This window comes from Limulus polyphemus, unplaced genomic scaffold, assembly GCF_000517525.1.
Source record: "Limulus polyphemus unplaced genomic scaffold, Limulus_polyphemus-2.1.2 Scaffold984, whole genome shotgun sequence".
Taxonomy (NCBI): domain Eukaryota; kingdom Metazoa; phylum Arthropoda; class Merostomata; order Xiphosura; family Limulidae; genus Limulus; species Limulus polyphemus.
In genome coordinates this window covers 38,492-53,012 of record NW_013666594.1, presented here as the reverse complement: position 1 = coordinate 53,012, position 14,521 = coordinate 38,492, and the positions used below count along the sequence as shown (strand labels likewise).

Below are 14,521 nucleotides of genomic sequence, written 5' to 3'. Positions count from 1 at the left end.
TTTGTTAACATATGTTTACAATGTAATAAGTTTGTAGACAAATTACTGATAATTGTTAATTGTGGAGTCTACAAAATGTACAAAGTGTTTTTTATGGTGTTTGTTTTTCATACATTCACAGATAACTCAGAGAAAAGTGATGTTTCAAGTGTTAGTTCTGTTTATGAGTTCACAGTTGAGTCACGGAAAATTATTGTTTTTGTTTAAAGTTTTCAAAGTAGATGGTTACTTTGTGTTCAGTTTAGGGTTTACTGTTTAATATTAATGTTTTTAACGTACATGGTTTCTTCGTGTTCATGTTAGTGTTTAACGGTGTTAGTTATATTAAATTTTTCAACTGTACATATTTACTCCGAGTTCAGTTCAATGTTTTATGGTTGACATTAAAAGTGCAGCAATTTCCCAGTGTAATGAAATATTTTATAACATACGTTAGTTTACACTTTTGTATTTAGTTTAAAACATTTAATAATATGAGCACTGTTCATGTGAAAACGTGAGATGTCGAGAACTGTCGGTTTGACGACGATTTATTTCCATGTTTTGTGGGCGAGTTTTCTAATTGGTTCAACAAAGTCAGTGATATATTTATTTTTTATAAGACTGTGTGATTGGTTAGAGGGCCCGAAACTATGTATTAGAAAATACGCTAGGGGCGCTTGAGTTATTGTCAATCACGAGGTCGAGTACAAACGGAGAGTTGCGAGTTCAGCCCATTAACCATGTCTGCTGTTTCTTTCAGCAAGAAGAATCGAAACCAGGTCGTTAGAGTTTAGCCGTAGTTTGTGTTCAAGCTACAGTAATTGTTTCTTTTACGGGCTGTTGGCTAAGAACTGGACAACGAGGCGAGTTGATAGTCATGACCATTGAAGTCCGCACGCCTACTGAGCATATGTCCGCCGGAGAAAGAAATAACGAAAACGGCATGTGCCCTCACGATCGTCGATCTTCCATGGAGAGTCCTAAACAGTCGTCATTTCTCATCCGAGATATTCTGAGCGAAACGTCCGACACGAGATATGGTTTGGTTCAGAAAGAACACGAGAAGAATGATATTTCAACAGATTTATCCGACTTTAGTGAATGTAAGCCTGACTTAACTCAAGAAATAATGGCAGACAGTCGTGTTAAGCCTAATTACCCTCTAGTTGATTATGACGAAAACCGTGGAGGGAACACGGGAACCGATGAAGAAGATATAGTGACAGGTTAGTAGCCAATATAGGAACTGTACTGTAGTGTAAATTGTCGATGAACAATTCTGATAATTTAAATATTACATCTCAAAGTTGGTTTTTAATGAAATATTACAAAGATTTATATTTACCTTCCCAGTTTGTTTATACAAAATGACTTAAATATATTAACATATTTTAATCTTTCAACAAACGTAAGTCAACGTTTTCGCTGTATTGTTTTGAAGTTTAGGCCTAAATTTGTCTCTTAAAAACCTAAAATGGCTGATAATTTAACTAAGGAGGTTAGGTTTGTTGAAAAAGAGCATTTTTTAGATTATATTATAAAAAGTAATATGTAAGTATGGTCAGTTTACAGATTTGTGATATTGGCAAAAATAAAGAGTGTGAATATTGTCATACTACTCATAGTCATAGTGAAAATATTTTAACGCATGCTTAGCTGAACAATCTACGAGTAATCGATGTAATTTTGATATTTTGTCTTTAAAATATCCTGTTTCCATAAAAGCATGTTGTATAATAAGAAGCGTCTTTTCTGTTGGAGTTTGAGAGGACACAAAGGGGGTGAGCAAACAATGGCTTGTCCAGGATTGGCGCAACTATCTTCCTTAAAGCAACATTGTCACACTTTTTAGTTTTTATATATTTCATACATTACTAACCGTGTGTGGCACATATTATTATGTAATATAAAACTTAATTAATGTAAACTATGCGAACTGTAAGAGCGGTATGTAATGAACGTTTTCTATATTAAATTAGCAGTTGTAATGTTGATGTTTGGCCTAAGTATTGTTTCATTTCCAAAGCCTGCATCCTGAATAAGTTAAATAGAAATTAAAATGGTATATGTCTGCCAAGTATAGCGCAAGGGAACTTTTCGAATTAAATGAAAAAGTTTTTGATTTTGTTTCTGTTATTTTGGAATCAGTGGGTGAAATAGGTAGGTATACATGGTCATGAGACGTGGGTAGCATCTTCGTTGCGTTGATAACTTATACGATAGTTATGATCACTTGATCTCCTTTCAGTAAATTGAGTGAAAGATATTTAACCTTCACATTACGACATTATTTATGATTCAGTACCGACTGGGTCCGTATATTATATCATACTGAGTAATGTTTATGTTTTGGTCTGTTACAACACCCGATGTTTTGTTTCTTTGCTTGAAAATAAGCACAAAGCTATACTATGGACTGTCTGTGCTCTGCCCACCACGGGTATCGAAACCCGGTTTCTAACATTGTAAGTTCGCAGACATGTCCCTGGGAGCAACACACGATCTAAAGAACTGGTAACAAAAATTGAGTAAATTTCTTATTTTCTACATAAAATGCATATGAATCCTCAACAGTAATTTGTGGGACGAGTGTTAATATTATTGGAATCTGTGTTTAATGGTTTTATACGACTCGTAGAGTATTATGTACTCCGTAAATAACAAAATCATTGACCCACGAGCAATTTGATACATAAACAGTTTAGAAAAATGTGTTTAAAAATCCGATGGGCTCATAGAACCCACCGGTAATTCTAGAGTTAGGCTAAGGGTTAGGATAAAATGAAAAGATGGTCGAGATAAAATGGGGGGGATTAGTTATTAATGAATGATGCGTTGAAGCTCGAGTTCCCGGGCGTTAATTTCAACGGAAAAAACCGGAAACATTTTGGAGCGAGACTTCATTGTACTTCCAGATTAGTTATGTATTACCGCAGATGGTTTTTTGTGAGCTTGTTGGTTTTGAATTAAAGCAGCTATCGGGGCCGGATTAAGCTCTCTGGGGAGTGGGAGATAAGATAGTGCAAGAGCCTCAATATGTGTAGGTCTATATGTATTTGTATTTTGAACAATCCATAATAGACAAACAAAAACAATGCAGCAAAAGCACAAAATATTTATTCATATACAATATATATATATATATTTATTTATTTAAGAGAACAACTTTATAACAAAGTACAATAGGTAGACATTATTTATTGATTAATTGTTTTCGGAAATTAGCTAAATAAACTTCCCAAGAAACTCAGCTAGACGTCATAAGCTTGTCGACTGCCCGTCTGATCTGTGTATTTTTAGATAGTAATTTGAAACTGGTCTATTCAGGAACGAATCACAAAACGGAAATTGTGAACAGTAATCATGGTTATTGACTACTAGAAGAGTTTTTGCTGACTCTTTGGGATGGGGAAGGAGCTACTTTTGGGGGAGCCCCAACTTATAACTTGGTTAGATTGTCCGCTAATCCGACCCTTAAACATTGTAATACGTAGGCCTACTTCCTCATAAAAACTACATATTTTTCTGTAGTGTTCAGTTGTATCAACTAGCATGTATTTATTTATTTGCTAAGATCTAATAACTCCTAATCTGGCTTACTTCAAGTGGAAACGTGCCACTTTCAACAGTACACAAAACACAATGCCTACTGAGACGTACAAAGAAGGTGAAAAATTCATAGGGTTAATATAGATTTTCGTTTTCTTTTTTCTCGGTATTTCCATATATACTTCGATCTTATAGCTCCAATCAAACTGTATTTTTGTTTTGCTCTCACGTTATAAATAAACACATAACTTTATTTATTGGACGAAATATTTGGCGCTTTATGTCCATGCCATAATTATCAGTCTTCTTTGTGATACTGTTCTTACACTGGTTCCAGCTTCAGACAATAAGATTTCAGGCGGGAATTCTACGTCTCTCATAAATCATCACTTATATGTTACCAAAATCACATTCTCAGAGAGAGATCGTTATTAGAATTCAGATAGCCAACGGCTAAATATCAACTGAGCTTACCGATAGTGTGACACAAATTTCTGGCCTGGTTACCTATAACGACAGGTCACAACATAAATCAGTCTGCAATTACGTGCCACTTGGTAAATGGTCAAGCTCCATTCAACTACTTATTGGATCTGTATATTTAGTACGTTGTGGAGTACACTTTGTAGCTGCAGTTTATCATTCTTGGTTCTAAGTACTTGCTGGGCTCCATCTGAGTGCGGGTCAGTGAATGGTCATTTTACTTCTAGCCGTCTGAAAAGTTTTACAACTTAATAGTTGTGACCCACTCGACTCGGGTTGGATGTGCACCTAGAGAAAACCACTTCCTTATAGGTCTGTGGTCGATGTAATATCTTTTGCTTTAGACCGCTGGTAACTTGATGTTACATATATATGTCAGCCATGTTTCAAATTAAGCACAGGTGTGTTCGTCCTCCAAGAATTGTTGAAAACCTAACTCCTCAGCCATGTATGGACTCATTTCTCAGTACTAACTTCTGATCAAAGCAAGCTACCAGCCGTGTGTATGTTCTTATTGTTCTATTCACACTCCAAGCATTGTTGAAACTGTACAAGTCCCCAGTCGTATATATATATGTCATTATTTTGTCATGTTCGCACTCAAAGCATTGTTGAAACTGTACAAGTCCCCAGTCGTATATATATATGTCATTATTTTGTCATGTTCGCACTCAAAGCATTGTTGAAACTGTACAAGTCCCCAGTTATATGTACATACCTTCTCCACTTTATGTCCCTTCTTACTCCAAGCTTTATTAAAACTTTATAATCTCCCAGACATCCATGTTATTATATAGTTCTCTTCGTACATTTAACCTTGATGAAACTGTGTTATGTGTATACTTGTTTTCCCTTCAAATTGCAAATTTTGTACACCCCGTATATAGTTACAGAATTATACATGTTCGCTTGTTGTCCTTTCACAGTCTAAGCCTTCTTTATACCGAACAGTTACTGAATCACTTATTATATGTATGGTGGTTTTAATCACCACAATGAATCTATATTGATATAGAATTTAAATAATATGTACCATTTATGCTAGTAGTTTATTCTTCTGAATTATTCAATAGACAAGCTGTTTGAAATACGAGAAATAAATAAGAAACCCAAAGTTACTGATGAGGAGTGGGATTTACCGAAGACGGTAGAAGTCAGTAACAAAAGTTGTTATATTTTAGCCTTTCACTTTCTGTGCTTTCATACTTTATGCCTTTTCCGACTATACATGTAGAAAGCCACGCATGCTCAGTTGTCTCTTCTAAGTGTAAGCCTTTTAGAAACTGTATAATTGCAAAAATCATGCAAATTCACGTATTTTCCTTTCAGAGTCAAAGAAATTCACGCTCAGTCCTTGTTGCTTTATTTGCGTGTTGTTTATACTGGACGGTTTGGCATTATAAGAACTCCTGAGTTATTTATTGATAAATCCTTGTTTGTTGTTCCACTGGAGTTGCTATCATGACATATCGTCGGAGGGTGAAAAATTCAATGTTATAAAAGGTTAGAAAAAAGGACACCAATTGTGAATTATGAGTGGGGTATATAGTTCCCACATTTTCATAGTTTTGGTAACAGTTGGTGTTTTGGATAATTTCTCACTTTATAATTTAGTTATATTTATAATTCAAAATAAAATATTTATGACAGGTTTTTTTCATCTCTGTTTTTTTAGCCAACTAATTATTGTAAATTGGATTAAGTGTTGTGTTTTAGATAACATTGGTTTCAGAATTACTCTACCGGAGCTTCCAGCTCTCGTGACAGTAGGCTCTGTTCTGCTTGTTGTACAGCCAATTTTGTTGTAATTTAACCGGTCAGTAGAACCAGCTGTGTATAGGGCTGAGTTAACATGGCCAGGCTACCTACCACCTGTTCGCTCCCAGTCGCGCGTCGTTGCACGAGTCACTGACAGTAAAAACTTTTAGATCAATAACAGTCAATCGAGAAACAATTTTCTTTAAATTTCGCTAATATTCGGCCCCTTGTGCGGAGCTTATTATCACTGATACGTTAACTGTACCACGCAAGTGCCTCCCCCCCGTTCTCCCACACTGATTGATTCTTCAATCAGAAACATTAACAGCTTCCTTAGCAAGTTATATTAATTATAACACTAGAGTGAGAGCGTGTACGAAGTTCAAATGTTTAAGCAGTACATGAACCGATTTGGATTTGCGATAAATAATTCGCTTTGTGGTTCAGAGCTGTTGGCTCCCTCAGTGGCTCGGCGGTAATTTTGAGCGTATATACCCTGAAATTAGGGGTTCGATAACCGTGTATCTATGTTCTTAAACACAAACAAAAATCAGAGCTATTTTCTAATTATGTAATTTCTGTTACAATTGAAGTGAAAACAATAATAAAATACATGCTTCACGCGACTAAAGACTAATATTGCGTTTGTGCTGTATGCCAGAGGCTATGTATGTATGTATATGCGTAAAAAGTCAAAGAAGAGCCATCATGGAGGATGTAAAATTTAGAACCCCACATAGTTCACTTTACACGTTACACGGTATTTTGTTACGAGGCAGGTGTATTAGTGTTAGCAATTTAATGACTCATGAAATACCTCTAGGAAAACCAAGTTCCTTCGTAACATACACTCATGAATATTGTAGACACTTTGTTTTCACTGAGTTTGTATGTGTTTCGAGAAATTTCACTCCTCGTTAGCAGTCAATGTTACAGCTTTAAATACTTCAAGGTTCGCTGTGGTGAATGAAAGACAACTTAGCCTGAAGTTCGAGTAGTGTTGGTCTGAGATTGGCTTCTCTATGAACAAATTATGTTTAGGCTTAACCACGCACGTAGCGATAACATCGTGTTTAATGATCTGATAAAAGATAGAATTAAGTGCATGATTATTAAACTATTACACGTAAACATAGTAATATTATATGGCTTAAAACAGACTTTTGATCGCTGTTTCACAATGATAAGGAAAACATATTACCAAGTCTACAAGTTTAATATGGGGCATGTCTGCCGTGCACGAGGGAAAGCAGGAAATTCAAAACACTGGGCAGCTAGGCCTGTAACTTCCAACAACAGTACAAAATCCCAAACAATTATCAGATAATAGCCGAATTATAAGGGCTATTAAAAATATTTTTGAAGATTTTATTGCACAGTTCCAAAACCCAGAAAACAAACAAGATTGTATCACTCTCATTATATGCATAGCAAAAATCCACATTACACCAATAATACCATTTATATTACAAAAATTCATGGACGCATTCTTAACATAAACATTCACAATTCAACACATTAACATCTAAGGTGGCCTTCTTCCAAGAGGTACGAGATCAAAGACCTTATAATACAAACTAATCCTGATATTTTAGTAATTACTGAAACTATTTATTGTACACAAAATTCACTTAAATTTTCAGAATATAGCAATAGGATCTCATATTTTCCAGAGATCACTTCTAAATTACCTGAAGTTCAACAATGGTTTCAGAAAATTTCGTCAAACAACTGATCATTTTGTTAGGCTTACTGAAACCATAATAGATAGCTTTAATCAAAAGAAATGCACTATCGCCGCTTTCTCGATATTGAGAAGACATTCGACACTGTATAGCATAACGGATTAAGATTTTAAAAAAATGGAATTACCAATAGGACTTATTCGCTGGTTATCCAACTTTCATGACCATAGAAGATGTAGAGTAAATGTTGAGGGCACCTACTCGGAGTATTTTATTCCAGAGGCGGGAGTTCCTCAGGGACGGGTAGTTAGTTAGTCCTAACCTGTACATCATGTATGTAAGCGACATGCCGTTAAATGATAATAATTGTAGTTCAACGTCACAATTTGCTGACGATGTGGCTCTAACACACCCTCAATAGCATAAAAACATTTACAACCACTTTCAAATTAAATAGTTGAGTTCTGTCAAAAATATAGAATCAAAATTAATATACCGAAAACGAAGTTAATGCTATTCGCAAAATCATTTAAATTACGTAGAAACCCTCCAAAATTATACCTGAGCCGAGCTCTTCTTGATACCAGTTCGTCAGCAAAATTTTTAGGCCTAACATATGATTCAAAATTAAATTGGAGAAACTATGTAGCCGAAATTACGAAGAGAGTGTGGCAACGAGCAAACTATATCAAAAGACTAACTGGCAAAAACACAGATTGATAGATTTCTCGTTCTGCTACTTTAATAAAAATTTATATGAAAATGAGCTGTTAACAGAAATAGATCTCTATATCATACATGATGTTGATAGGCCCAAAATGCCTCTTAGTCTTACCATTAAATTTCTACATTAGAAATAAGACCACCCACACAAGACATTAAAATTTTTACCAAGAGTTAGATATTATCGTAGTATTTAATAAGGGTATTTTATGTATGAATACGCGTTAGTAAATATCTCTTGCGAACAAGTGTTTTTAAATTTCGGAATTGTTTGGAATCTTACACAATCAAATTAAGAAAATTACTACGGTACGAAATGTTTGTGAGTGCTGGTGATCAAATAAAGAGAATAATGTTTAAGCTACACTAAATGTTACTAGCATTATAGTCAAGGACATGGCCCTGAAAAAGGTGTATAAGTTAAACAGTGTTTTGTGTTTGAATACCCTCGAGTAGCATTTGTCAGTTTTTAATATTATTAATTCAGGATGGAGGAAAAGGTCGAAAATATACCTGCTCCCAGGTCACCAAAGACCTAAAAACCCAGTGCCGAACGAAGTAACTTTCAACACCTATTAACCCTAACGGTGTAATTGAAGCTAAAACTTTTCCCTTAAGGTCCGGAAACACAAACCGTGGGAAGCCCCAGGATCATGGGCTTGGTGTCCACCTGCGCGTGAGCTTGCCCGTCTTTCAGAGTCAATAAAAACAATAAGGTCAGTAGATTATCTGTGAGCTTCAGGGAGGAACTCCCGATGACTGAATCCTTATGACTACCTAGATCATCGACACCTCATTACTGATAGAGATCACTCTCGAACCATTAACGTCGTTTATAGTCACTCGTACGTGAACGAGCTATCTGTAGTTACAAACAAAAGGGAAATTTCAAACATCTGTTTTTAGTGAAGGCATCATTTAACAACACATTTAATACGCAAATAATTTAGCCGATGCGATTGTCGGTCAGATAACTTCTGTTTGGTTTTTTCTTTGTATAATTTCCTGCTGAGCTGTATTCACGCTTGCGACAGCTGTTAAGTCTTTAGTTAACGTTTACATAAATAAAATAACTTCATTGTAGTTGTTTATCTCAGTTCTGTTTCTAAATCACGTTGATTTCCTCGTACTTTCGTACAGTTATCTCATTCACTAGTTCTAACTTCTGAGCCGTAAGTATTATGATACCCAGACCTGACGTGTGTTTGTAAAAAAAAAGGCCTAACCCACGTGAAAAGAATACCATGCAAGGATTGAATTACATCTGCCGAGAATGGGGCTGTTTTGGTAGTAATTTTACTCAAGTAGAATTATATAATACAGGTAGATTAAACACATTGTATAACGTAGAAGTTAAGATTAAGAAAAACAAAGCAAGTCGTGTTAGACAATTTTATTCTAATATTTAGTGTAAAGATCTAAACATTAAATTTGTAAATATGTACGTACGTTTACCAATTCACCTAATTGCCAGGAATGCAAACATGCAATGAACTGATGTATTTAGGCTGTACTGGAACAAAATTGGTTTATCTATGAGACGTCAGACGATGCAGAAAGTAATGGACTAAGATTAACTTGTACAGTTGTCATTACAGAATATCACAAAGCTGTACAGTTGTCATTACAGAATATCACAAAGCTGTACAGTTGTCATTGCAGAATATCACAAAGCTGTACAGTTGTCATTACAGAATATCACAAAGCTGTACAGTTGTCATTACAGAATATCACAAAGCTGTACAGTTGTCATTACAGAATATCACAAAGCTGTACAGTTGTCATTGCAGAATATATCAAAGCTGTACAGTTGTCATTACAAAATATTACAAAGTTCTACATTTGTCATTACAGAATTTCTCAAAGCTCTACACTTGTCATTACAAAATATCACAAAGTTGTACATTTGTCATTACAGAATATTACAAAGTTCTACAGTTGTCATTACAGAATTTCTCAAAGCTCTACACTTGTCATTACAAAATATCACAAAGTTGTACTGTTGTCGTTGCAGAACATCTCAAAGCTGTACAGTTGTCATTACAAAATATCACAAAGCTGTATAGTTGTCATTACAAAATATCTCAAAACTGTACACTTATCATTACAGAATATCACAAAGCTCTACAGTTGTCATTACAGAATATCTCAAAGATATACACTTGTTATTGCAGAATCTCACAAATCTATATATTTTCTTCGTGTATGAGATCGTTGAACTGAACGTTTTGGCTGATTATGGATGGTCAGATCACCTTCTTTTACCTGATGACTAACAAACGTAGAAATAATGGCAGTAGTACATTCTACCTGCTTGCTACTAGAAGACACCGACAATCCTAATTGAAGACTTCCTTCCTAGTAATTGCTTTTGCTTGTGCTGCACTGTAATTTGTCGTGAAGACCCGGGTCTTTGGGAGGTCAAACCGTGAGCCATGAGAAAGCGTCTTTCGCTGTCGTCCCTGATTTGGATTTCGACCCAGTAGACTGACCTATCAAAATGTCGATTGTTCCGTGGGTCAAGACTAAAAGCAGGATCACTCCACTTAGCGGTAAAATTGCCAGTTAAGGAAGGTTCGCCTCATTTATCTCAAGATATAAGAACTGGTGATGCGTTGACATGGAAATGACGTTGTGTTCTACTGTGGTTGAAATATTTTCATGTTGCTAGGTGTTATACGATATTATATCGACTTATGTTTTAAGTATAGTGATATGAAGCATGTTATAAATATTTGTCGTTTAAGAAATAAAAAAAAATATATAAAAAGATATAATATGTCGTGAAATAAATTGATTAACTTTCGACGTCAAGGTCGAAGGTCAATACCAGATCAAAAGCCATCGACAATGTAAAAACGCAATTTTGTATATGATGACTGTTGTTGATAAATATAAACAAATATGGAAAAGAAGCTTTGTTGCCTACGTATGGTAACTTTGTATGGAATTGCTACTGACATCTGATTCGCTGTATTAACATATAACTGTACTGAATTACAAATATTTTGTTTTCCTTCTCCACATATATCTAATATTTTATGGTGAATTATATGCAAAAAAAGTTTTATTTTTCAAAGAGTTTTTTTTTGCAACGCTTTAATGCGATGTATATACACATTAATTTACTCTGACGACTTGAATTATCGTAAAAATGTTAGGGTGGAAAACTCAAAGACCGAAAAACACGACCAAACGAGTTTTGGATCTTTCAAGGCGACTAGAAACCGAAATCAAATTGTTTTCGGGTCCTGATTGTCGATTTCACAGCGACCACAACCCGTTTGGCAGTTTACTCAAGGACCACAACCCGTTTGGCTGCGTATTTAAGGAACACAACCCGTTTTTGTGTATTCAAGGCCCACAAACGGAAGCAGTACATAATATAATATAATTTCGGATTTTGCTGCTTAATTATAACCACAATACTTTCCAGCAATTCCATGACTGCTACAACGCGTTGCGATGAGGTCTATAGTAAAGCACACAACGCAAATCAAAGATATGCGTATTTTGAAAGTGATATAATGCCATGTATACATCTAAAAATATATTGAGCGTCAGTATTTATAGGTTAGGGAAACATTAATACTATATCGGAACCCTGTACATATGCGGTGCCAAAGGTTGTAAAAATGGTATAAAATACCAACGGCCTGAATGAAACAACAATCATAAATGTCGCTAACAGTAACAAAGGTAGAGAGCGTATTACTATGCCCTAATTAATGACGTTCATTATTATAAACTACGTATTGTTAAAGCATTACTAAAGTGATCATCTCTGTCAATATGATTATCACGGGTCTTGTGTAATTTTATATGGCTTTTCATCTAAGATTTTAGGTTTGGGGCGTTGTGATTAAACTGAAACAGCCACAAGCTAAAATTTTATTTTACTATTACTTCGGTTGTTGTGAGAATATGCAATGTGCCCAAAGCAGGTATCGAAACCCAATTTTGAGCGTTGTAAATCCATAATACTACCGCTGAGCCACCAGGAGATTTTCATATCGGTTTCTGTGCGCTTTAAAAGACAGCCGTGCCTTTGCTTTCTGTGAGCGACTTCGGCCCTTGATCTCAACAAACTATTATAATGTAATCTCTAAACGCGACCTTTGCATAGAACTAATTACTGTGCAAAGATTCGAAACTCAGCTATAAAATAAAACATTGTTCACTTTTCTATGCATTAGTAAATCACTTTACTAACTTCATGCTGAACTAATCTGAATCAACAGACGCATTTGGCAACAGTAGCTCTACTGTTAGTCAATATAAGAACAGCAACAAGGATACACTGTTAGTAAAATTATTAATCAAGGTAAGAACAGAAACGAGTAGCCAATGTTAGACACATTCTTGGATAAGGTAGGGGACAGAAACGAGTAGCCAATGTTAGACACATTCTTGGATAAGGTAGGGGACAGAAACGAGTAGCCATTGTTAGACACATTCTTAGATAAGGTAGAGGACAGAAACGAGTAGCCAATGTTAGACACATTCTTGGATAAGGTAGGGGACAGAAACGAGTAGCCATTGTTGGACACATTCTTGGATAAGGTAGGGGACAGAAACGAGTAGCCATTGTTAGACACATTCTTAAATAAGGTAGGGGACAGAAACGAGTAGCCATTGTTAGACACATTCTTAGATAAGGTAGGGGACAGAAACGAGTAGCCAATATTAGACACATTCTTGGATAAGGTAGGGGACAGAAACGAGTAGCCATTGTTAGACACATTTTTAGGCAAGATAAGGGACAGCAACGAATAGCTGATATTAAATTAAACTGTTAGAGCATCAGGTAGCCAATGTAACATACATGGGTTGTTACTATAATCGAATACATAATCGGTATGTGAAATGCTGAATGCAGACAGCTTCAAACGAAGAAGCTTATTTCCGTAGATAGTAATAACAGTAATTTAAAAAGCAGTAAATACCAGTGCTATTGGCATACCGTTAATTGTCGATAAGGAACGTTAACTCACTTTTAAGATACCGTTTCTCTCTGACATACACGTCTTATTAATGATGCTCAGAATGTATTGTCGTCGTCCTCTTCATCCGCAAAGTGAAGACAAACTGGGGTGCTGGGAATTTATGTTCTTAATAATGAGATATACGTTCTTGGTTAGGAAGATAAAAAATACCTACTACGCATGCCCGAGAGTTTTCTTAAAATAGTAACAATAATAAAACCAATACGTACTGTAAAAGATTGCAGACTTTTGAGTTTTTTAACTTCTGAGTATTATATAGTATTCAGATAACCAGTATTTAGCTTACAGGTGCAAATTTCAAAACCTTAACAAGGGTGTAGTAAAATATAATCAGTTAACCGCAATTCACTTTAGACGCCTCCCCCCACAGTGACACAGCGGTATGTCTGCGGACTTACAATGATAGAAACCAGGTTTCGATACCCGTGGTGGGCACAGCACAGATAGCCTATGGTGTATTTTGTAGCTTTGTGCATTACTTCAAACACAAAAACACTTAAGTATGTAGAAGTAAATATAAAGACTATCGTTTCGCGTTTAATGTTATAATATCCTATATTTTCTTGAAATAACTACATGGAACGGTTATATAAAAAAATAAAGTAATGAAGTTCCAATTTCTTTTTACAGGTGAAGACGGTCAGGATAACGAAAGAAACACGAATTGTTCTTTTAGAAGTAAGAAACAGAGAAAAGCTAGAACAGCTTTCACTGATCATCAACTACAGACCTTAGAGAAGTGTTTTGAACGACAAAAATACCTGAGTGTCCAAGAACGGATGGAACTAGCTTCAAAGTTAAACCTAACAGACACGCAAGTCAAGACTTGGTACCAGAACAGAAGGTGGGTAATGATGGTGTTGATTGTATTATTATAAGTCTGTTATTACTACAGAACAGATGGTGGGTAATGGTTGTGTTGATTGTATTGTTATCAGTCTGTTATTACTACAGAACAGACGGTGGGTAATGATGGTGTTTATTGTATTGTTGTCAGTCTGTTATTACTACGGAATAGAAGGTGGGTAATGATGGTGTTGATTGTATTGTTATCAGTCTGTTATTACTACGGAATAGAAGGTGGGTAATGATGGTGTTGATTGTATTGTTATCAGTCTGTTATTACTACGGAATAGAAGGTGGGTAATGATGGTGTTGATTGTATTGTTATCAGTCTGTTATTACTACGGAATAGAAGGTGGGTAATGATGGTGTTGATTGTATTGTTGTCAGTCTGTTATTACTACAGAAAAGAAAGTGGGTAATGGTGGTGTTGATTGTATCGTTGTCAGTCTGTTATTACTACAGAATAGAAGGTGGGTAATAATGGTGTTG

The 14,521-nt window shown here is 35.4% G+C and overlaps 1 protein-coding gene across 1 annotated transcript in view; it reads left to right on the top strand.

Annotated features, from left to right (window-relative positions):
• Positions 1–676: 676 nt before the first annotated feature.
• The window catches only part of LOC106461553 (homeobox protein ceh-31-like), a 19,594-nt gene continuing 5,749 nt past the window's right edge, over positions 677–14,521 (top strand). Inside the window, exons 1-2 of the mRNA XM_013921389.2 lie at positions 677–1,208; positions 13,817–14,030. Coding sequence (XP_013776843.1) covers positions 860–1,208; positions 13,817–14,030 — 563 coding nt within the window. The 5' untranslated portion in view covers positions 677–859. The remainder of the gene's footprint in view (positions 1,209–13,816; positions 14,031–14,521) is intronic.